The sequence below is a fragment of the Palaemon carinicauda genome, chromosome 19 (assembly GCF_036898095.1).
Source record: "Palaemon carinicauda isolate YSFRI2023 chromosome 19, ASM3689809v2, whole genome shotgun sequence".
Classification (NCBI taxonomy): domain Eukaryota; kingdom Metazoa; phylum Arthropoda; class Malacostraca; order Decapoda; family Palaemonidae; genus Palaemon; species Palaemon carinicauda.
The window spans coordinates 74,640,757-74,652,761 of NC_090743.1; the positions used below are offsets into that span (position 1 = coordinate 74,640,757).

Genomic DNA, 12,005 nt, shown 5'->3' on the forward strand with positions numbered 1-12,005 from the left:
GTCTAAAGAAAGCATTTCCTTCTTCCTTTTCTCACCACTACCACTACCACTTGCAAAACTAAGCCTTTTAGGACCCATACTTTACGTAAATTACCGTAAAAGGATGCACGTAAAAAATCACGATTAAAACACAGTTAATAGCAGAACGCACAGGGCACAACCGCAAGAAGCCGACGAGAACAGAGGACTGACCCGAGCCGCGCTAATTGAGGGTCCCTCCGAGGTCGAAATGCTGCCTTCTATCGGCGGAAATAAAAAACACTTCAGGCGCTATGAGCTCCGACTACGCGTACGAGTATTGTTTACTTCGGGTGCCGAAAAAAAATTCGGGTGTAGAGTAGGAACGTGTTCGAATTGTACTTCGCGTGTCGAAAAATTCGGATACAACCGGTACGTCGAAAATTGCTTACTTCGTGTGTCGAAATAAAATTCGGGTGTAGAGTCAAAAATTTGCTCGAATTTTACTTCGGATGTAGATACGTTCGGATGTAGAGGTTCCACTGTATATATATATATATATATATATATATATATATATATATATATATATATATATATATATATATATATATATATATATATATATATATATATATATATATATATATTTATGTGTGTGTGTGTGTTTTGTATTTGCAGTGGATAGTTGAGACGTCAAATGATGATAAAGAATTGAAATATTGCAACTCGATTTGTAACTTTTGTATGCTTTTGCTAACAAAGTCAGCCCTTTACTGTCTTTGGTTCGCTAAGGTTGGAGAAGGTTCCGCCCATTTCGTAGAAGTAGTAAGAAGAGCAACACCTTGTCTGTCTTGTCATGGGAACACCAGAGACATCTGACAAAAGATTTCCCCCGAGTGTCGGCGTTCTTTTGAGTCTAACTGTATGCCTGGGTCTTTTATCTCTTCTAGTGCCTCTATTAATCCTGATTTTTTCCACTCAACACTATGAATGTCGGTAACCATCCAGAGAGGTTACTAACTACATCTTCAATGCATAATATAGCATTTACCTCCTGGAATCAGACTGAAGAAGATAGACTACTCAGGCACTTATACACACGTTAGAATTCACACCTGTTTTGTGTTCCTCTTTCTCCTCATAGTTCCTAACTGCTGAATCCACAAAATAAGTATACAAGTTTGTGGGCACGCTATCGCATAGCGGTATAATAGGTGAACAGCTTCTAAGTTTATATATATATATATATATATATATATATATATATATATATATATATATATATATATATATATATATATATATATATATATATATATATATATATATATATATATATATATATATATATATATATATATATATATATATATATATATATATATATATATATATATACTCTAATTAAGCTTTTTTTACCAGCACTATAAACAAAATTATTAATGAAATTCTTAAGCTTTACTTTTATTACATTCTTCGCTGAAATCAGTTGGGATAATACCTTGCTATCAGCAGTTTGGCAACTATTGTGGCTAGTTTGGAATTTTTGAATTCTTCTTTCATATACATTGCCTTACTTATGTATAGGCCTACAACCAGATCCCTGCTAGGGTTTTGCAAGGTACCAACGCATGTCTTGTTTCATTAACTGTTCTAATCTTGGGGATGAAAATAAATGTTGCATATTATCTTCTGGTTCCTAATTGCTCACTCCGCAAAATAAGATTGTGGACACTGTCGCATTAAAGATAGGTGTGAAGCTTTTAAGCTTATTCTTATTATTGTAATTAAGTTTGATTTAGCTGTACCATAAATATATCAATAATGAGATTCTCAATCTTTACTTTTAGCCCATTCTACCTTGAAACCACTTGGGATAATACCTTGCTATTATCAATTTTGGCAACCTATTATGGTCACTTTGAGCTTTTTAAATTCTTCATTCATGAACATTGTCTTAAGTATGTATGCAACCAGATCCATGCTAGGGTTTTGCAACATACCTACACTTATGTCTAGTTTCATTAACTGTCCTAATTTTGGGCATGAAAATAAATTTTCTGTAGTATCTTCTTCATCTTTGCATAGGTCAAACACATCATCTGAGTATTTTCACCTGAAATTTGAATTTAGATTGAGCATATTTAATCTTGCCGTCATTACGAGGGTTGCCTTATCCAGGTCCATTTCCCTGATATAAGGCTGAGGGCCATCTCCCTCTATGAATCTTAAATTTTCATCCTTTATTTTCTTCAATAGTTTCCACTAACTTTTCCATGATTCTTTTTTTGTTTTTTCTTTTTCTAGGATTTTTCCCCCAACTTCCTATTTTTTCAACTTCCATCCCATATTTACAACAAATTTCTTCTATGCTGTTACTCCAGCACTTTTCATAAGGGTTCTTCAACTGATTCTCCATTATCTCTCTTACTAGTCTCTTTTCATCAGTTTATGATGTTATGGAAGAGTATTTTTTTTCTTTTCTATTCTGCAAGACACTGGCTATATTCCTGTTTCTGCAAGGATGCCTTAACATGGAGTTTTGCAGGTTGTTCATACATATATCCCATTATCCTATATTGAATGCTTTCCAGAACTTTCATATCTGAAGCTCTTATTTCACCCCAGGACGCCACATAAGAAAATATTGTTGGTACTACTACTGTTTCATATATTTTCTTTCTCACTTCTAATGCTATTTTCCTACTTTACTCTCATCTCCACATTTTCGTAATTCTTGGGTCATATGCGTGACTGTCTTTTTTTTTTTACCGATACTCAATTCTTTGCTTCCTCTACAAGTACCATTCTCCCATATACTTATATTCTTTAACAAAACTTACTTCTAATGACCCGATCACTTATCTGTAGCTCAGCTCTCCTTCCTAATTGCTATTTTGTTAATTTGATTTAGTTCAGAACGTCAGGATTATTCAGTTATGTGCAAAGAACACATAGTTTTTTATATTTCCTAAGAATATTTCAATATTTGTTTTATTTTTTGGTCATCATACTTCTGTCACTTATACCGCTTCATCTTGGATATATAGGCCTACTACATTTGTTAGACCTTACAACCACTTCTTTCATGTCCATTCTTTTTGTTCCAGGTTCTCTGTACAAAACCAACTTCACTCAACTACGCTTAACTATATTATTTAAAGGACTTTCTCTCTTACATTGTTCTTTTCTAATAGAGTTGATAAAAATTGTCACTTTCATAGAGATATGTCTACTTCTCTCAGAGCCCTTGTTTTTTACATATATTACCCAAGCATGGTAATCGGTTTGACGGTAGTGAACTCCCTGCTCAGGTTCAATGGTTTCTAGTAGTGTTTGTAACCTCAACATCTTTGTGATGAGCCTATAGATCTAACTGCTGAGTCATCAGTAGCCATTGCCTGGCCCTCCATGGACATAACTTGATGAGAATGGGACTTGGGCTCATATCATATATATATATATATATATATATATATATATATATATATATATATATATATATATATATATATATATATATATATATATATATATATATATATATATATATATATATATATATATGTATGGTCAACCTCTGGGACATTGTTCTGACCCTTGCCTCTGACATTAATTCACGACCTTCAAACTTTTGAATTCTACTTAGTGGATATGACGTGAAGTAGCCTTTACCAAAAGTCATTATCTCCTCCTACGCCTATTGGCGCACGCAAAGGGCCTCAGTTAGATTTCGCCAGTCATCTCTATCTTGAGCTTTTAAATCAATACTTCTCCGTTCATCATATCTCAATTCATTTTTCATAGTCCTCAGCCATGTAGGCTTGGGTCTTCCAACTCTTCTAGTGCCTTGTGGCGCCCAGCTAAACTTTGGTGAACTAATCTCTCTTGGGGAGTGCGAAGAGCATGCCCAAACCATCTCCATCTACCCCTCATCATGATCTCCTCCACATATGGCACTCGAGTAATCTCTCTTATAATTTCATTTCTATTCATGTCTTGCCATTAAACTCCCAATATCCTTCTGAGGACTTTGTTCTCAAATCTACTAAATCTATTGGAGATTGTTTCATTGTCATACCATGACTTATGTCCATACCAAAGTAACACCGATCTCACTAAATTGAGATATAGTCTAAATTATACAAGTAATTTCAGGCGATTTGATTTCCAAATTTTAGTTAACCTGGTCATTGTCTTATAGTATTTCCTTTTTCAATCTGTCACTAAACTAATTCTAAAGACCCCGTATTGGAGATCATAGTTCCTAAATACTTAAATGTTTCTACCTCGTTAATCCTTTCTCCTTTCAATGATATTTCATCTCCAATTGCATACTCCGTTCTCATCATCTTTGTCTTTCTTCTATTCATCTTGAACCCAACTTAGTGTGATATTTCATGCATTCTGGTAAGCAAGCATTACAAATCCTGTGCTGTTCTCCAAATAAGGACAGCATCATCAACATAATCCAATTCAGCTAATTTCCTGTTACTAATCTAGTTCAATCCTTCTCCGACTGTTTTACACATTACAAAATCCATGAGGAGGATAAACAACATAGGTAACAACACATTCCTTTGGAGTACTCTGCTGTTCACTGGAAATTCTTTTGATAGGACGCCACTAACATTAATTTTGTACTTACTATGTTCATGAACAGACCTAATCAAATTCACATATTTAAGACTAATTCCATAATAGCGTAGGACTCTACACAAAATTAGCCAGTGCTCACTATCAAAGGCCTTTTCATAGTCCACAAATTCTACGCATTGCTGTACAACATGTCCCAAAATGGAAATTTAATCAATAAAACTTCTACCTTTTCGAAATCCAGCTTGTTCATCTCTCAGCTTTTCATCAATCTTTCTCTCCAGCCAGTCTATTTAGAATAAGCATTCTATATGTTTTCATAACAACTGACGTAGGTGTGATGTCTCTGTAATTACTGCAATCAGTCAGGTCTCCATTTTTTTTTTCATTTTCACCAACACTTCTAACTCCCATTCATCAGGTTTTGCCTCTTCATGCCACGGTATACAAAATAATCTTGTAAGTATTCTGTGGGTCATTTCATTTTCAGTTAGTATCATCTCGGCAGTTATTCCATCGTATCCAGGGGCTTTCCATCCATTGAGTTTTTTCATGATAGCTTCGACTTCAATTACACTAAACTCATTCATGGGCATATCAAGGTTTTCAACAGCTTCGGGTATATCAATCACACTATTCCCTTCGTATCTCCTATTCATAACCTCACTAGAGTGTTCCATTCAACGTTGCCCTTCATGTTCTGTTGTTATAACAGACCCGTCTTTTTTCATGGGCATATGCTTCTTCTTCTTTGCTCCTATAGAGATTCCATTAATAACTATACAAGCAATTCTTACACCATAGCCAATCCTTGAATTCATGGCTTTGCCAGCCTCATCTGCTTTACTGTCTAAATATTCTCTCCCGTCATTCCGTTACTACCATATACTACAATATATAATTACTGCACGCAGTATCATCTACATTACTCTAAATATCTTTATTGATATTAGAATATAATAACAAAGATATACCTATCAATACAAAATCTTATCGTTCTTAACGATAAAAAATCTTTTTCTGATTGCAGTGACTGCCTATTTACAGGTAGTCAGAATCTGGAAGCCATTTCATTTCGAGAATTTTCTAACTTTAGCTCCCAACTATCAGGGTTCAGGATAAGCTGCTGATAGGTCATCAACTTCGAAAATTTGCAACCTAACATCTTGGATAAAAATTCTTATAATTCCAATACTTTAGATGCGCTTTAAATGGTAAAAAATCATTGGCATGTGGAAGAGCTTGCTTATCAAGCTGTTCTTGGCAAATGCTAGTAAATGCAAAGGCCATGGATAATTACTTATTCAAGTAAATATTCTGGTAATATTCTATAGTCCATATTTATGTGGTTGCTTCATAAATATAAAATGATATGCATTCTGGAGTATCTATTGCAAAACTCATTACATATACAAAATACAGTAGCTTATATGTATTGTATTTATTCTGTAATACTGTATTCCTTTTATAAATTCACTTTATTATGATTTCAATTGAATTTGATTCTTTTGTGCTTTATAGCTTAGTCCCTTTATGGCATAGGCCTAAAGATAGTTTAAATATTATCATGGCAACAATTCTACATCTACACAAATGAATATTGGTGAACAATTCAATTTCTAGCTAATAATTAATTCTAGTCAATTCTTTTATCTTAAAACTACAGTTCTATCTGCCTAATAAAATTCATAGGTGGTTAAGTAAAAGGAAATTACATCACAGGTACATTTCACATTTACTTATCATAATTTTTCATAAATTCTTAATATTGGCACTTTTGAGCAATAAACAGTACACATAACCAATCTAACTAAATCTAACCCAAAATATCTAAGATTAGCAAAACTTTCAGTGACAGAGCATAGAAAATATGCCAAATACAGAAATTCAAATTTCAGTCTTGCACATTCAAAAGTATAGATTACTCTGGATTGTCAGATATAAAGGTATTCTGTTTCATAATACCGTTAATACTTACAATAATAACATCCTGAATAATATGATTCTTACGTGTCAGGAAGTCTACAGGTTTATTTTCAGTGAGGGGGTAAAATCTTGTTATCACTATTTTTTTTTTTTTTTTTATAAACAGTCAGCTTGACTGGAAAGATTTGATCCTCTGATTCTTAAATAATCACCACATAATTCTCCTACTGTATAATCTAAATTCAGAGCTATAATAGAATTCATTGTAAATCAACAGAATACAGTGAAAGCTAGAAACCAGTAAAATGAAATAGAGAATATTAAATAATATGCATGATTTTACCGAATAAAAAGGTAGAGAGCTTCGAATATACACATAACCAACATCACAAAATATTTGTAATTAACAAAATATGACTTTTTTCTAAACAGGAATACACAATAATTCAAGAAGACTACGATTTGATGCAGCAGCCATTTTCATCAAGCATAACTCGCCCTTTAGCTACAAGTTCCATTGCCCTGAAATAGACAAATTGATATAAAAACATTATTCTTTTAAATAGAAAAAAAATATTGCTTTTACAGAAATGAGTTTTTGAAAATATGATTTTGATACAAGTAAGATAAAACTCTAACGAGAAAAAGGTTTTGCCATTGTTTAAAAGCTTTACAGCTATCAAGCAGGTGGCTTAGAACAGCACAGTTAGTTATATTTATTATGTGGGACACACGGGAAATGGCAAAAGTCACTATTTTAGAAAACCAATATTCTTAAAAAACAATAAATGTGCAATCATCTCATAGATAAATCTTAGCAATTTTACTGAAAACTATCACACCCTGTACCTGAAAAGGTCTTAACCAACCTTGGAAACGCTCTGTGTTCTGCTGTTTTGATTCTCTCAGTCAGAATGTCCACTGTGTCGCCTGGCAGAACAGGAACAGATTCTTGAGTCACTATTGCTCCATCATCAACTTCTTCCTGAAATTTTAGTTCGTTATTTGTCATAGAGATTCACCTTTACGTGGGAGGGTTTTAACGCCTGGTGAATCAAGTAACATGTTTCACTTTGAACATTTGGTTGATTATCATTTGTAACCAAGGGTTTCTTGTGATCGGATAGCAATGAACTAGAAAATACAATTAGAAATACATATGAAATAGGCAAAAAAAATAAAACTACTGTAATAAACATGACAAAAGTAAAATATGCAAATAAAAATAAATATGAAAAAGTAAAAAATACTTATGGGAAAAATAAGAATAGATATAAAAAAAATAAAAATAAACATACATGAAAAAAATAAAACCAAAAATATATATGAAAAATGTAAAAAATAAAAATAAAAATTTGTATGAAAAAATAAAGAATAAAAATATAAATTCATATAAAAAAATAAAAAATACCAAATAAAATTGTTTATAAAATTGGTGAAAAATGCAAATAAAGTAAGAATGAAGCATGCAGCATTCTAGTTATTAGTTATAATTTCTTAATCTTAAAAATTCATATTGTATAGCAGAAGCTCCAAACTTCTAATAGAAAAGAAAAAAAAAATCAAATCATCTAATACTTGACATATTATAAAAAACTAAGAAATCTCAAAATAGCAAAACACATCTTGACATATACTAAAACATTGTAAATATTTACTGCAACAAAATGAACAGTGCATCCTGTTATGGTGACACCAGCTTCAAGTGCCTGCTTCTGGGCATGCATGCCTTTGAAAGATGGCAGAAGGGACGGATGGATGTTAAGTAGTCGACCATTCCAGGTACTAACAAATTCAGCTGTTAAAATCCTCATGAAACCAGCCAGGCAAATCAATTCCACACCTGCAGCCTTTAATGCCTCTGTTAAGGCATTGTCAAACTCTCCTCTGCTCTTGTAGTTTTTGTGAGAAATGACCTGAAAAAAATTTGAAATGTCAGTATCAGATGGAAACAGCAGATTTCAGAGAATGCAACTTTCCTAAAAGCAACATCATCATCATTGTTCTATTCTTGATCTGTAGCCTGCATGACCATATTCCATTTGTAACGGAAATTATCTCTGGAGAGTTTTATTCATTGAACAATGGTTGAAAGATTAATTAAAGAGCTTAGTTGTGAAAAACATAATTTATATCATGAATAACTTTTCTACAATACATATAAGCAAAAAAAAAAAAAAAAAAAAAAAAAAAAACATTCCCATGTGAAAAGGAAATGGATGATTGTAGGCTACTGTAGCAGTGACTTGTGTTCTCTCTGTCTCTCTCTTAATGTATACTGTATATACATATGTATATATATATATATATATATATATATATATATATATATATATATATATATATATATATATATATATATATATACATATATATATATATATATATATATATATATATATACATATATATATATATATATATATATATATATATATATATATATATATATATATATATATATATATATGCGTAAAAATCACAGGAAAACGTGATGCTCAGATGCAGAAGAACCACAGGGAAAATGAAAATACGAAATATACGCTTAAGTCCTTACTAGTTTCGTGATACTTCTTCAGTCCTCTGAAGAAGTATCACGAAACTAGTCAGGACTTAGGCGTATATTTCGTATTTTCATTTTCCCTGTGGTTCTTCTGCATATATATATATATATATATATATATATATATATATATATATATATATATATATATATATATATATATATATATATATATATATATATATACTGTATATATATATAAGTGTGTGTATATACATATACTGTATAAATATTAACCACAATGGCATTTAATACCGAATTCTACCTTGAGAATATATATCCACTGGAATTCCTTTATGGTAATAGTTTCTGACTTGGCAGAGATTCGAACCCCTGCCTCTCAGCCGAAACCATGTCTGCGAGGACTCTATCACCTGAGCTATCAAGAGAGATATAAGTTTATGACAAGTCCCCTTACATATTGCTGTCGAATTCAGGAATCTGTGCATAAACTTGAAATAAAACCATCTCCACCATGATAGTTGAATTGTGAGTTTGCTACATGTGGTTATTTATGATGAATGTATATCACTAACACTCGTGATTTCAATCAATGTAAATATCAACCACAATGGCATTTAATACCGAATTCTACCCTGGGAATATATATCCACTGGAATTCCTTTATGATAAAGGAATTCCAATGGATATATATTCCCAAGCTAGAATTTGATAAATGCCATTGGAGTTGATATTTACATTGATTGAAATCACGAGTGTTAGTGATATACATTCACATATACTGTATGTACACACACACAAACACACACACACACACACACACACACACACACACATATATATATATATACATATATATATATATATATATATATATATATATATATATATATATATATATATATATATATATATATATATATATGTATGTATGTATATATAGTAATACCTTGGTATTCTACCATAATTCATCCCAAAAAGATAGTCAAATACTGAATCGTTCGAATTTCCCATTACAAATAATGTAGAAGTGAATAATGCCTTCCAAGCTCCAGTTGATTCTCTATGATCATGACATTTTAGAATAAAACAGTGATGCAGTTATGTAGTTTTTACATAAATATCAAATACAATAACATATAAAACTCTCAATGAAAATTGAAATATTACTAGTAATTTTAACATAAGAAAACTCGCCATTTTGGTTACGGCACAACAGTGCAAGTGGATGGCGGTGTGGGGAGGAAGGGAGGAGTTATTGCCAACAGGGGGATTTCCTAACCATAAATACATCTGGTAATTTAGGTTTGTTAATTTTTTTTCCTTTTCTGTCGCTTTGGAGCAGGTTTTTCTTTAATTAAAAACTGATCCAATGTTTGTTGCTTTTGCCTTTTTTCACAGAATCTTATGGTAATGAGACATAACATTATCAATGAAAAGGTTTATGCCCACAGCCCTACTGGTTATCACGGCAGAAGGATGAGTTTTTTAGACACAAACTTGAACTTTCCCCGACTTAGCATTATTTAATAACTGCTTTCCACAAATAAATGCCTCACTAATGCTATCACCTTGTATATATCTGTTTTTTATTTATGAGAATAGGTAACAATTTCTCTACTTCCTCAAGTACCTGATGCCTTTGCTTTGTCAAAGTGATCATTCTTCAGCAACATTAACTCCCTTTATTATTTCTTTAATCTTTAAAATTGTCAATATCGTTGACTTAGTCATAGAGTATTTGAGGGCAAGATCTGAAACGCACTCTATTTTCATTCTTGGAAGTGATTTCCATTTACAGTTAAATAGTTTTTCGCACTGTTTACCTTTTTACTTAACCACTTTCATTCTTATTTTTCCTTGGATCCATATTTACGTGCTAATGAATAGAAAAGGATGCAAAACAAAGATATAGCAAAGTGTGACACGATAAAGGAGGCAGAGAGTACGTTTACATTCATCTGAAGCAACGGCCAACACTTAACTGATGGCGTTCAGTTTTGCGGGCTTTTACTTGCACTGGTCGCGTACCAAATATTTGTTCGAGAATAAGGACATTTATCACTCAAACCTTCTGGTCGAAAACCAAATTTGTTCGAGCTTCGAGGCGTTCGAATGTCAAGGTTCTACTGTGAGTGTGTATGTATGTATGTACATTATATATATATATATATATATATATATATATATATATATATATATATATATATATATATATATATATATATATATATATATATATATATATATATATATATATACAGTCGAGCTTCTTTTTATGCAGGTTCTCACTTCACAGATTCACTTATACGCTACACAGAGAACCACAATACCTATTAAATACGAAATTACATATTCACAATTAAAACTCTAGCAGTGTAATGATTTCAAACAGCCCACATTCCTTTACACTGGGAGTTCTTTGCGTCACTTACCTATCTTACATCCAGCTAGTCATAGCTCTCGCTGTATACTGTATATCCATTAACTGTAATAAAACTTTACAGTTATATTTGAAATAAACCATATTTTGATTAAACTGGTGTTTCATTTAACTGTATTCAATAATAATGCATGTAATATTCACATTTTAGTATTATATTCATAAGTAAAAACAAAGCAAATTATAATCTTTTCAATTGTTTACATTCATTCTATCTATCTATTTACTAAATCACTTCCCAAACTTTTGGCGGGTAGCCAACATAGAAAAAAAAAGCGACTTTTCCTCACTTCACTCCTCCCATCCTGACGAGGGATTCAGCTAAGTTTGGCTGGTATTGCAAGGGTGCCATAGCCCACCCTTCCCCGTTATCCACCACAAATGAAGTTCCGTATGCTGAATCCCCTACTGCTGCTACTTCAGTGGTCACCGAAGGGGCAGCAGAGCCTACCGGAACTGCGTCACAGTCACTTGCCATTCATTTCTATAACTAGTAGGCTCCTTTGCCTCTCTCACATCTATCCTCTTAACACCAAGTGCTTCCTTCACACCATC

At 32.2% G+C, this 12,005-nt stretch overlaps 1 protein-coding gene across 2 annotated transcripts in view; it reads right to left on the minus strand.

Moving 5' to 3' along the window:
* Nucleotides 1–6,275: 6,275 nt before the first annotated feature.
* Nucleotides 6,276–12,005, minus strand: part of Gart (trifunctional purine biosynthetic protein adenosine-3 Gart) — a 154,220-nt gene continuing 148,490 nt past the window's right edge. For both annotated transcript variants that reach the window (XM_068393637.1, XM_068393636.1), the window contains exons 17-19: nt 8,142–8,399; nt 7,353–7,468; nt 6,276–7,005 (exon numbers count right to left, since the gene is read on the minus strand). In XM_068393637.1, coding sequence (XP_068249738.1) covers nt 6,939–7,005; nt 7,353–7,468; nt 8,142–8,399 — 441 coding nt within the window. In that variant the 3' untranslated portion in view covers nt 6,276–6,938. The remainder of the gene's footprint in view (nt 7,006–7,352; nt 7,469–8,141; nt 8,400–12,005) is intronic.